Source organism: Hipposideros armiger, unplaced genomic scaffold (genome assembly GCF_001890085.2).
Source record: "Hipposideros armiger isolate ML-2016 unplaced genomic scaffold, ASM189008v1 scaffold_158, whole genome shotgun sequence".
Lineage (NCBI taxonomy): Eukaryota > Metazoa > Chordata > Mammalia > Chiroptera > Hipposideridae > Hipposideros > Hipposideros armiger.
In genome coordinates, this window is record NW_017731508.1 from 2,561,789 (window position 1) to 2,574,727 (window position 12,939).

Genomic DNA, 12,939 nt, shown 5'->3' on the forward strand with positions numbered 1-12,939 from the left:
AAAAGAAAAGTCAAAATCAGGGAACAGATGGAGCACAGCGGATTTCAGGGCACTGAAACTATTGCAGATGACACTATAAGGGTGGATACCTATCATTATGCACTTGTCCAAGCTCACAGGATGTACACCACCAAGAGTGAACGCTAACGAAAGCAGGCAGTTGGGGTGACAATGATGTATCAGAGCAGGTTCACTAATGTAACAAAGGTACCAGTCTGGAGGGGGATGGAGACAGAGGGTTGAGCTGTGCACGAGGTGGGGGCGAGAAGTAAATGGGAGAACTCGGTACCTTCTGCTCAAGGTTGCTGTAAGCCTAAAACTGTTCTGAAAAAACATAAAGCCTATTAAACAATCAGACACTTAGAGGGAAAACAATAAACATTCAAATAAAATTGTTTGCTCTTTTAAATTATAAATGCCATATTTCTTAGAGTATAAGTACTATTAGTAGTAAATGAGATGATTTTTAGGTGGTATATGGATTTTATTATGTATTTAATATAGAGACAGTCTCTCACAGATGTTAGTGTTCACAATGAGGATAAGTTAGAAAATATAAAAATAAAATTTCAAAATGTGAGGTGATTAAAGGAAAATATTCAGTACATAATATCATTCTGTGGTCCCCAAACTGTACGCTGAGGTTTCCAGAGGTGCTAAGTGAACTCACAGGGCACTGTGGGTATTTCAAAATTTCAAGATAAATGGCGATACGACTGTGAGAACTGTCATACTCAAGGGAGTCCACGGTTTCAGCATTAGATTGTGCTATATTCATTTCCATCACATCGTATCACTGCAAAGCTGGATTGGGGTGACTGTTATGAGAAAAATAAGTCCTGCATGAAAATCAACGTGGACAATGGGTGGTAGTCCAATGTGATTCCAACACAGTCCCATTAGTACATACTGTGGTTATTTAACAATACTATACAAATGCTATTTGTCTTTCAATTTACATGTTTTATATTTTTAAATGGTTACTAAATTGTTGGGACTGAAGAGAAATGGTCTAGGGGCGCAGTGAAAAAGTAACTAAGACACCAAGGGCGCCGTGAACTAAGAAAGTTCAGGTAGTCACGGCAAAGTTGTGAAGGGTCTACACAAGTAACTGAGGTTTGAGAAGCAGCATTTAGCCCATCTCACCATGAGAAATGGAACTTTAAAAAATTCCACCAAAAAGCTCTTTTCTGTAGGATGAATGATTCCTTCCTACACTTTCTTCCCATCTCATATGTTGAAATCCTAATCTCCAGAACCTCTGAATGTGACTGTATTTGGAGACACAGCCTTTAAAGAGGTGATTAAATTAGGGTGGGCCCTAATCCAATATCCAATAGGACTGGTGTCCTTATATGAAGAGGAGATCAGAACGCAGGGATGCATAAGACCATGTGAAAACAGGGAAAAGGTGTAATCTATAAGCCAAGAAGAGTGGTTTCAGGAGAAACAAACCCTGTCTACACCTTGATACTGGATTTCCAGCCTTCAGAGAACTGTGAGGAAATAATTTCTGTTGTTTAAGCCGCCTGGTCTATGGTGTTTTTTTATGGCAGCTCAAGCTGTCTCATTCAATTCCTGTCAGAGACTTCAGCACCTCACAATGTCGTCTCTTCCCTTCCTGAGGATCCCTGGCCCCTCGAAAAGTGAACCACAGAGACCCCAACTGACTCTCCAGTAAGCATCCTACCTCCATGCCAATGTCATCCTTTCCATGTTTGTGATACAGTAATATGCTAATAACAGAATACAAATTTGAAGCAAGTCACCTTGCCTCATCAGAGAGGGGAAAGTACTCCCCAACATGACAAGGCCTCTCAACCTCTGCCCAAGGGCCTAGAGATACATGTTCCAAAGTCATGCTCAGTCTATAGGAAAAGTTGTTTGACCCGCAAGCTCTGGATGCAATACAAGTAAGAGGCAGGAGCCTGAGATGTCGCCCAAGTCTCTGCATGCTCCTTCACACATCCCCAGAAACACAAGTCTCCCAGGCATCATTTTAAAGCCCTGGGCTGTTTCATAAAACGGTAGTTCCAATGATATTAAGGCTTCATGCTTGCTCTTCTGTGAAAATTTTTCCATGCATCACTTAGAATGGAAATGAAAGCAAGCCCTTACTTAGGTCCAAGCTGAAAGCATGCACTCTTGTCAATCTACACCAACATGCTAATAAGAACAGCAACTCACACATGAAGTTTGTCTTTTTAAAAAAAGTTAGATGAAGAGATGCAAACATCTGACTCTAATCTTTTGTTATTTAATTTAAAATTTAATCAGCTGACTAAAGCATCACTTAGATTCTAAATAATGTGCTGCTCTCATCTGGAGAATCCAGGCTCCCGGCACTGTAGAGCCTTCGTAATTAACAGTGTTTTCCATGATATGCAAAAGTTCTAAAGGTGCCTCACTGTCACTGGAAGAAACCCAAGATATCGTCACCATGGAATTTCCAATTCGCACATTTCACAATATTCCTATTTAGCACAAATCGACATATTTGAAAACCTTAAAGCAAAAGCTAGCCTCTCTTTCAAAATAATTAATATATTTTAATATTTGTATAAGGAAATAACACATTAGTACAAGCTGCTTTTATGAAAGGGTATACTAAGTTCAACAGATTGAAGGACTGTGTCTGCTTCCTGGAGATGGAACATGTAACAACAACAAAAGCCAAAAACGGGGAGAAAAAGGAAGGAGGATTTTCCAGTTTCAGTTGACCTCTACTTCACTGCTGAGAGTCTAAAATGCACCCCCTAGAGGAGAGCCATCTTCATCTTCGCCTCCCTGCCCCATGGCAGAAGATCACCGCAGTGCAATGAGAGCTGTGGCATATACAAATGTCACCTGTGTTGTGGGGCATGCAAAAGGTCGGACACCATTATTACCAACGAATTACTCTGTTAAGTAAGTTCAGTGTCCGGGACTAACCCCACTAGATGAAACCTGCTGGTCTCTGAAGCATCGCACTTTGCATTGCCTTCCATAAATAGTTGCACTGGAAATCTGAAACACAACCATGGCTCTATGGCAAAATCTTTTAAGAGGTGAGTCTGTCTACTGGAGAAGAAGGTACAGTGTCAGTGACTTTTACTGGTAGGCTGCATTCAAAGTCAGCGAGTCAATTAAAATTACTCTTGCAAATTCCTTTGGTCATTTGCAGAGGGTCAGGTTTTCTTTCTCTTCAAGACAGTTTCAGAGGCAATTGTCTTTACATCACTGTAAGAGGCAGAGAGCCTAAGAAGAGCACCAGGAGCTGACACTAAAGAGGGACTCCCCCATTCCATGCTTACACTGGTACATACACCCCCTAAATGAAATGGCAGATGAATTCTACATATTATTAAGTAATATTTCTCCCTGTGAGAATATATAGTATAAATATATGGCATAACTTCATTCTCTGTACTATTTCTTGAATTTATATCTTGATGAAAAGATCCTCTGGGTGTCCCAAGCTCCCCATAAACATGGGCTTTGACCATGGACTGCACCCCACCCCCCAAGACTGAGGCATTTTTGTATTTAACAATTACAGTCAATTCTCATTATTCACAGTAATTATTGCTATGAACTCGAAGTCTGTGTCTCCCAAAATTCGTATGCTGAAACTTAATTCCCCAGTGTTTGGAGACTGGGCTTTGGGAGGTGATGAGGTCACGAGAGTGGCACCCTCATGTATGGGATAAGTGCTCTAAAAAGCACCCCAGAGAGCTCCCCTGCCCATCCCACCACGTGAGGTCACAACAACAACATGGCTGTCTCTGAACTCAGAGGCGGCCCTGATCACCCACCGAATCTGCCTGTGCCTTGATCTTGGACTTCCCAGCCTCCAGAACTAGAGAAATACATGCTTGGTGTGTAAGCCACCAGTCTGTAGCAGTACAAATGGACTAAGCCAGTTACGCTCTCCCAAGTGCCTGAACACTGCGTTAGGGAATGCTGGTCCACTGTTCCTAGGGGACACACAGGGTTAGGCTCCCTCCAGCCTCTGGTCACATCGTCATCACATAACCTTGCTTCATGCATGTATCTGTTTAAAGGCACCTTATTTAATGCATAATGTTGATTTATTAATGTAGATGTCATAGCCACCAGCACTACAACTCAGGTCTGAACAACACTTCTCTCCCTAAGGCACATCACAGCCTTCTCCTGCTTCTCAGAGCAAACGCTACACAACACGTGGGCTTAGAGGCCACTTTAAACAGCAAAAACACCCACAAACGCCACAAAAGCGTGAAAAACATGGCACGAAACAAACTGCAGAAAGGACACTAGTTTACAGTGTGCGCTGAAACAGGAAGGCAGAGCGTCACCCAGTTCCGCCTTACCCGAGAACGAGTGTCCCAGGCTCGCTGCGTGTGCTGCTCTGCACACGCAGACAATGACCATGCAGAGCCACACACCGATCTGGGATTACAAGTGGATGCTTCCGAGGAGGCATATCCAAACAGGAAACTCACGAATAACGAGTATCGGCTGCATTAGGATCCCGTCGGTCTGCTCCCTCGTGGCTCGTTTTAGCCTTTCTTCTCCCCTTCAAGTCAGGGACATGTAGTAAACGTGACACAGCACGTACCTGTATCCTGAGCAACAAATGCCGGTTGGCGTGCTCCAGCTTCTTCTGTCGGTTTTCCAGTTCCTTTGTGCGTTGCTGTTCTCGTTGTAATTTTCGGATATAGTCCACAGATGCTTTCAAAATGGTTCCCTTGTTCCAGCGCATGTCTCTGTGAAGAAAATGGAAGGAAACAGACTTTTGTATGGTTTGAAGTGCAATGAAAGCTCAATATTCAGAGCATTCAGCTTCTGAAGACGTGATAACAATTATAAGTAGGTAATAGGTATCCCTCAGTGAGTTCTTGCCACGTGCTGGACACTGGCCCCCCGCATCTTACGCAGGATCTTACTTAACCCAGATGAGCCCCCGGAAAGGGAGGGACGCTGCGCACGAGCTGAAACAGACTGTTGATGGAAATTGCTGCGCATCATGGGGCTCCTATAAGGTGGAGTCGGGACCTAGTCTATGTCTGTGATTGCAAAGTCAATGTTCTTAACACTATATTAAATAGTTTTGGCTTTCTACGGCTATAAAAACTAACTCAGACAGACGGAAAAAGCTGTGGTAAAAAAGTTCCGTGAGTTCTCACTACTCGACTGTGTATGGCACAGAAGCGGCATCCTTGGATTTTAGCATGGATTTTCATGGGCAGGTTATCTAACTTCTCTCTGTTTTCATTTCCTCATGTATAAAATGGTGATAGTACACTTATAGGAGCAGCCTCCTAGATACGTTATTGGAATCAAAGGAGGTACTTTTATCAATATGCTGTGAAAAGTTTAGAATGCAATTCAAATAATGGAGCAAACACTTGTTAAAGGGCGTAATGTAATTATAATTGCTATCTTTAAATAGCATTTACTATGTGCCAAATATTTCTACAAGTATTTTATAGCTCATTTAATTATATCAACCTCAGTGGGTAGGCATTAATATTACCCTCATTTTACAGATTCGAAAACTAAGGCACAGAAATGGTAAGTAATTTGCCCAAGGTAACACAGCTGGGAAGTGGCAGCTCCAGGAAGCCTTGATTATCTGGCTCCAGACTCCATGCCCACATACTGTTTTTCCGCTTATGTGACTGAGTCCTCAAAACAACTAGATTAGGCAGAAATATTCTGAACCTCCCCCCCTTTTTTTTAACAGATGAGAAAAATGAAGCATAAGCACCAAAGTATCTTCCCCAAGGTCTGACATCTCGTAAGGGACTGTTTTGGAATCCAAACCCAGGCAGCCTGAGCTCTGTGCCTCTCGGTTTTTAATCACTATGATGTAGGATATTTCTTGTGCCGGGATCGTAGTCTCGTGAAGCCAAAGAATGGAGACATGGACCAGAGAGGTAGAGTTTGTAGCAGAGGACAGTTTTATTGAAGCAAGAGAAAGGTTACAGCTCCCGAGCGGGAAGGGGTACCCAGAAAATGGGATGCCCACTAGCTAGGGTAAAAGGCTAGAGTTTTATACTGTTTTTTCTGCCTGGCCGGGGGAATGTTGAAATACTGGTGGTGCTTGTTATTAAGGGGTTTATCGGATTTGCTCTGTTGCTCAGCCTTTCTAAAGTCCTCCAAAATGGCTTTGTTGCTCTGGGGCATGATTGATGTCTCTGTTCCAGTATGAGGAAGTTTACCCTATAATTTTGAAGGAATGGCTAGTTTAAGGAATTGCCAGTTTTTTCTTATCTTTGCTCAGTTTACCAGGGAATTCCTGACTGCCTGATCTTATACTAACTAACATGTCTTAACTATAGCTTTAATGTATTCATATGTGAGAAAATTAAAAATGCCATTAAAATGTACGTAAAAGAGAGTTGAAAAATTTAAGAGCACTCCAGAAAAATAATTAATGTAATTATAATTACATAAGTGATACTTCTATAGCCTTTAAATTAATCTGAGCCCTTTTACAGACAATAATCATGATGATAATGACTGATAATGATGAAAACAAAAACAATTTAATGTATGGAAAACCTCCTAAACCATAATCTATAGCTACTAAAAGCAGATGCAAGTGTCAGGTGGGACATGTGAATGGAGGAGGGCCATTAACAAAAGCCATCAAGTAATTGATCCTCATATGGATTAGATGAAGAACAAAACAGAAGTTCTCTCCCAGGAGAGGCAGAGGTACAGCCCCAGAAGAATTCCTGGGGGTTGATCTCTGGGGTCTGAAGCCAAAGACAGCAACCCAGGAGGTGTCCTGAGATACTCAGACTGAGCATAGAGCCAACCTGCTTAATGTTCAGGGCTAAGATCAAAGAATCAGAAAGGTCAGCAGCCGGAGAGAAAGTAACTATTATGATAGACGCCTTAAGGAAACCGGTAAGGTGAGACACCGGTTACTGAAACGGGCATGCGCCTACTCAGTTTTTAAGAAGTGACTATTTCAACCAATTATCTTGGGTTTTGCTTCCTTGGGAGACCCAACCAATTAATTATGCTTCTGGGCTTAAACGAAGGGTTTATAAACTTTTTTTTTTTTTTTTGTAATGAGAAAGGCCCTTCTTTTCATACAGAAGCGAACACAGATCTCTAATACATACATCAACAAAAGCAGAGCTGTGCTAGGGAAGGAGAGAGTATGGGGCTGAGACCCTCGTCAGCTAGTCTGTGTCTCTACAGCAGTCCCAGAGTCTGTTCCAGAAACCTGGTATGGGAAAACCCCATAATAGATTATAGTCCATTTTACCTTAAAACAATACCTACAATTAAAGATCATTATCAGTTCAGATTATAAACACGTAAGTGTTCTAATACAATGGAGAAAGAAGATATGCAAATAGAGGCTTTCACTCCAGCCCTATAATTGCATAATATGTTGCTAAAGATATTCACATGCTACAGTTTAAAAGAATATGCTAAAAAGTGAGAGCTGATAAAGAACAGGAAAATGGGAATTCAATTTCAACTATCATGCAAGACTGACTATAGGAAATGAAGGTCACAGCCCCTAAGTAGGATAAATTTGTGCTGCAGAACAGAGAATTTGAATGTTTTGAGTTTCAAAATGGCTTTCCTTGAAAAACCTGGGAAAGCAAAATGTTGATGATGGAAATTGTGCTTGAACATTAATCAGAACCACTTTACAATGGGCAATGGTTTTATTTTATTTTGTCACAAATTCCCTGACAATAATGTGAATAGCAAATTTAATAAGCCTTGCATGAATAATGCTTGATTTCATCTTTACATTTTATTAGGTAGCTAAAAGGTCATATTCACAGGCTAATTTCATAGAATGCCTGTGGGAGCCATTAAAGTGTATAGATCCTCTAGCCCCTTAACTTCAAATGGGCCAATTTCTAATGGATAAAAATCGTGTATTTGTTGTCCTATTTGCTGATGTTGCTAGCAGGAAAATTATCTTTACAACTGTTGTCTCTGAAAAGGGATGATGAGAGGTAGACTGAAAGCCGAAATCCCAAATTGTCTGACCTGTACTTAGAAGAGGATTAAAAATTACTTGTTTTCTAGAAGGGTAAAACATACATAGAATATGCAAAAAACAATTGGTTGGTAAGTATTGTTAAACTTGAAGTCTCCAATATCAGCTCTCAGAGCCTAGAAACGTTGTACAATTTGAAGAATAGTCAACAAATCTTGCTTTAACAGCTACTGAAATCTGTCCTGCATGAACTGTTAAAATATTTTTTTTTTAGCAGCTAAGTGTTTATTTGCCAAGGATTCTCAGATTTCAGAAAGCTACCTCCTCTCACTCAAAGCTAAATATCTCATGTCTAATCATCCTTTTGTGTAATTCAGTTTACTTCTCTCAAAATTTTAGTTTGATGAGACTAATCAAAGGAAGGTGTAAGAAGTATTTAAGAATGAAGCCAAAGAGAGAAGGGGGACTTCTTTACACTAGTTTTTGTAACTGTGCACTTTTGCAACATATGAAAAAACATTAAGGCACAAAAAAATATATGATGCAGATTAACGCGCAATTGTACTCACGGATCATTTGACTTGGGAATCAAAGTACCTAGCTCTTTAATGCGGTCATTTATGTTAAATCTTCTTCTTCGTTCAACTTCAAGAAAAGAGCACAGAAAGGACCATTAGTAATAGTGCCACGTTTGCATTAACACAGCTCATTAAAGGCAAGCATGTATCAACTTCACCAACAGGACCATGTAAACCTGTATTTCTGTTTTCACAGGGTTTTGGTACTGAGATTAAACCACTTTTAAAAAAGAGCTACCTTCTATCATGTCCAAAGCTCTGAGATATACAGTTTCTCATTTGAACCTATAACAACCCTGAAATTAGAATTACTATCCTCAGTTACAAATGACAAAACCGCTTTGGAGATATTAGGGACCTGAGGAGGACACCAAGCAGTTGGCGGGAATGGCCCGAACTCAGCCTTGACCCTCAGACTGGGGCGGCCAACTTCCTGCAAAGGGCCAGGTAGTGAGTATTTCCGGCTCTGCGGGCTAAATTGAGACAAAAACTGAGGCTATTATGTAGGCACTTACATAACAAGAGAGAAAACAGATTCCCACAAAGTATTCATTGACAAAAGTCAAAATGTGATAATATTAACCGTGTATATATTTTTTGCAGTGCAAGTCTACTAACAAGAAGCACTGGATGCTAAAATTTGGATTTTATATATTTTTCACATATTCCAAACTGTATTCTTGTTGTGACTTTTTTAACCTTTTAAAAATGCAAAAAACATTCTTAGTCCACAGGCCATACAAAAATCCTTGCTCTGGCCCAGAGCTGCCCAATAGAAACGTAACGTGAGTTACATATGTAATTAAAAATTTTCTAGTAGCCATGTTAGAAAAGTAAAAAGAAAGAGGTGAAATTTACTTTAGTATTTTATTAAACCCAATATATCCAAAATATTATCATTTCAACATGTAATCAATATAAAAAGTTATCAATTCAATATTTACATTCTCCTTCATACTAAATGTTTGAAACCCAGCGTGCATTTAACACATACAGCACATCACAATGTGGACAAGCCACATTCCAAGGGCCCGAAAGGCAGATGTGACCAGGGACTGCCAGACTGGTAACACACCTGAGAAATTAAGTGCAGCAGCCTTAACCACACCGTGCATCCTAACAGCATTCCCCTCTTATAAATCCAGCTGTGTGTCCAACTAAATTATCATCTTCGGGGTGGGGGTGGGGCGAAGGGGGGCAGGCGTGGAGATAGTAAAGCATATGAGTTAATAAATGTTTCTAATTTGCCTGTAGCCTGGCAAAAATAAATTCCAAATAATGTAAGGTCTAGTAAGTTGAATTAAAAATGTTAACATTTTATGTTAAACATATGATTATCCTATACATATTTTATTATTATTAAATTATTTTGTATAAATTAATACATACTTATATTTGACCCACTTAAATAATAATATTCACTATTTTCCTAATATATATTGCATTTTTTAAGCTGAGTGATTATTTCTAAGATTAAATTAGTTAATATATATTACTGTCTTCTCATTAGAGTTTTATAAAATAGAAATAGTAAGTGATAGATACTCAATGGTTCTGAAGAAAGAATTTCTGGACCTCTGATCTTCTAGCTAACCTCCAAAACTCAGAAGCATGACATGTTTTCTTACTTCTTCCATAATAAAATCTTTTGGCTCTACCCTCAAATATGTCCAGAATCTGTCCACTTCCAACCTCCACTGCTCTCTGATATAAGCCACCATCACTTCTTGCTTGGGATGCTGCAACCCTATTAAGTGGTACCTGTGCTTCCCCATGCCCACCACCCCCTACCCCTTTGGTCCACCTAGAACACACCAGCCACAGGGATCCTGTTAAAACATAACTCCGAGCGTGCCAAACCTTTGCTGAAAATCCTGCAATCACTTCCCATCTCACCCAGAAAAAGCCAGGTCCTCAAGGCATCCTTCAAGCATCCCTTTGACCTAATTTTCCACTCGTCTCCCACTCTGACCACATCTTCTATCGTGACTCATCTGTGTTCCCCCTTTCACCCCATAATTTCTTGCTATTCCTCAACCAAACCTCACAGACTCCCCACTTTGGGAATTCATACTGCTGTTACCCCTGACCGGACACTCTCCCTCAAATACCTGAATGGCTCTGCCATCACCTCTCTGAGGTAGGGACTCAAATTGACCTATTAGTCTCCCCTGCCCACCCTATTTAAATCTGAACCATCCCCTCCCGTGTCTATCCCCTTGGCTGCACTTTGTCTCCTCATAGAACTTTCTACCATCTACTGTCTGCATACTTTATGCATGTAGATATGTATATATGTGTTTGTTCATCGATGCATTCCAAGCACCCATATGAACCTAACACATAGTAGGCCCTCAGTAACTCTGTATTAAATAAAGATTGATAGTTACAGTACAATAATCACTAAAAATGATTCTGCATCTCTATTTTCTCACTTAACAGCATATTATTGACATCGCTCGCTGTCAACATTTAGATGTACCACATTTTATATTTAATTCAGTGCCTTCCTGCCCCAATTATTTTTACTATTCAAGTGATATAAGCTTGTAAAAAATTGCAAAGCATATAAAAGTGTAAAGGAAAAGGTAAAAGCCACCTCTTTACACCACTGAATACCTATATGCCTAAGGAAACTGATAATGATAAGGGTGACTCCTAGGTCTTCTCCAAGTGCTACACACACACACACACACACACACACACACACACACACACATCCCGATACAGTATGTTCTTTTTATGTAATGGGACAGTATACATGTTATTCTGTCACTTGCTCTTGCCACTCAGTAATATATTGTAGGTATCATCTAAGTCAGGTGAAACAGACCAATCCTATTCTTAAGAGCCACTGAGTATCCCTTAATGGAGGTGCCATAATTTATTTACAAATCCTCTACTAATGAATAGACTCTTTCCAAGTTCTCGCTCTTTTTCAATGGCATAAGGAATATTTTTGTCAAGGCTTACATGTACATTTCATTCCTAACATAACACTTATCTTATGCTGAAACGCCAACTTAATGTATTTGTTTGCTCATCTGTTCTGTCTGCCCCAACTCGAATGTAAGCTTATAGGGATGAGAAACCTGTCTGTCTGGTTCACTTCTATAGAAAAGTGCCTTGCACATAATGGGAGCTCCACGGATAGTTATGAGTGAATAAATGAATGTGTTCTTTTGTGCATTTTGGCAAGTTCTCTTACAAGATAAATTCCTAGAAGAGGAAGAGCTATGCCAACGGGCACTACTTGAGTCCTAATTTCCAATGGTTAGATGAGGTTTTAGGATTGTTTTGTAGCCCTCAGAGTTTGAGCTAATCATGTTTGTACTTTACTGGCAACCATGAACTTGAGAGATTAGGTGCCTAAGTAAAGGTAAATATTGTTTTTGACAAGATTTATTATAGAATATGCCTAACTATCTTATTTCTAAGTTATTTTAAAAAGATAAAATATCTAAGAGTAAAATTACTTGGAAGCTAGAGGAAACCTTAGAAATATTAATTCAAATCTTTTGTTTAAGAGATGAGGAAAGTTTCTCACCTCTGAAATGGGAACTGGGAAGGGCAATATCTATTAAAAGAAAAAAATTCACCCCCTCTGGTATACAGCAAGTCCATTTCTCAGTACCTAACCTGGAGAAACGAACTCCCCCACAACTCCCCCNCGAGGCATATACACAAATGTTCACTGTGGCATTGTTTCTAACAGGGAAAAACTAGAACCAAAATAAATGCTTAGCTGTACGTGGGTTACTAAAATTACACAGTCATACTGTGGAATATTATGCAACAGTTTTTAAAAAGTGGATGGATCTAGATTATTAACAGCAAAAAGTCTTCAGGATATACTGTTGAGTAAAAAAGCAAGAAGCAACAAATACGGACAATATGATACTGCTTGTGTTAAATCCTGAACGAAACAATGCTTTTTATTCTCTGTGTGCATGTGTGTGTATTCTGAAATACATGAAAAGAGGCTGGGAAGACCAACAGCAAATTGGAAAAAAAAAGGATCATTCCTATGATTAGAGGAGAACTTTTGCCTTATTCTATAATTTTTATAAGGACAAAGTATTTATACATAACTCATGTTCTTAAAAATCAATTTAGGAAAAAGAGGACAGGAGGCTATGAGATGAGAAATTCACATATACACGCAAACTATTTCCTACCTCCAAGCCCATCCTTTTATTTTAACCGTGCAGCCTTTGTTACTTTATAAAACAAAAATCTTAAGTTTTTATAGAAATAGCTTAAAGATTTGATCAAGAGTAAATTAAATACATAAAAAATAATTGTAAGTGTTAGGAGATCTTTTTTTAAAATCACAGTTAAAGTGAGAAATTTAGGAGGCTACCTCACCCACTGACTGACTCCCCTCCAGATGTTTTATCATTTTTTTTCCCCAAA

General features: G+C 39.5%; 1 protein-coding gene across 17 annotated transcripts in view; it reads right to left on the reverse strand.

Annotated features, from left to right (window-relative positions):
• MITF (melanocyte inducing transcription factor) overlaps positions 1–12,939 on the reverse strand; it is a 275,417-nt gene that overhangs the window by 42,532 nt on the left and 219,946 nt on the right. For 15 of the 17 annotated variants that reach the window (XM_019651338.1, XM_019651329.1, XM_019651337.1 and 12 more), the window contains 2 exons: positions 8,515–8,590; positions 4,583–4,730 (listed from right to left, as the gene is read on the reverse strand). In XM_019651338.1, the coding sequence (XP_019506883.1) occupies positions 4,583–4,730; positions 8,515–8,590 (224 nt within the window). Of the gene's footprint in view, positions 1–89; positions 325–408; positions 819–4,582; positions 4,731–8,514; positions 8,591–12,939 lie in introns of those variants that run through there. The other 2 variants (XM_019651335.1, XM_019651341.1) reach the window with 2 other exon arrangements.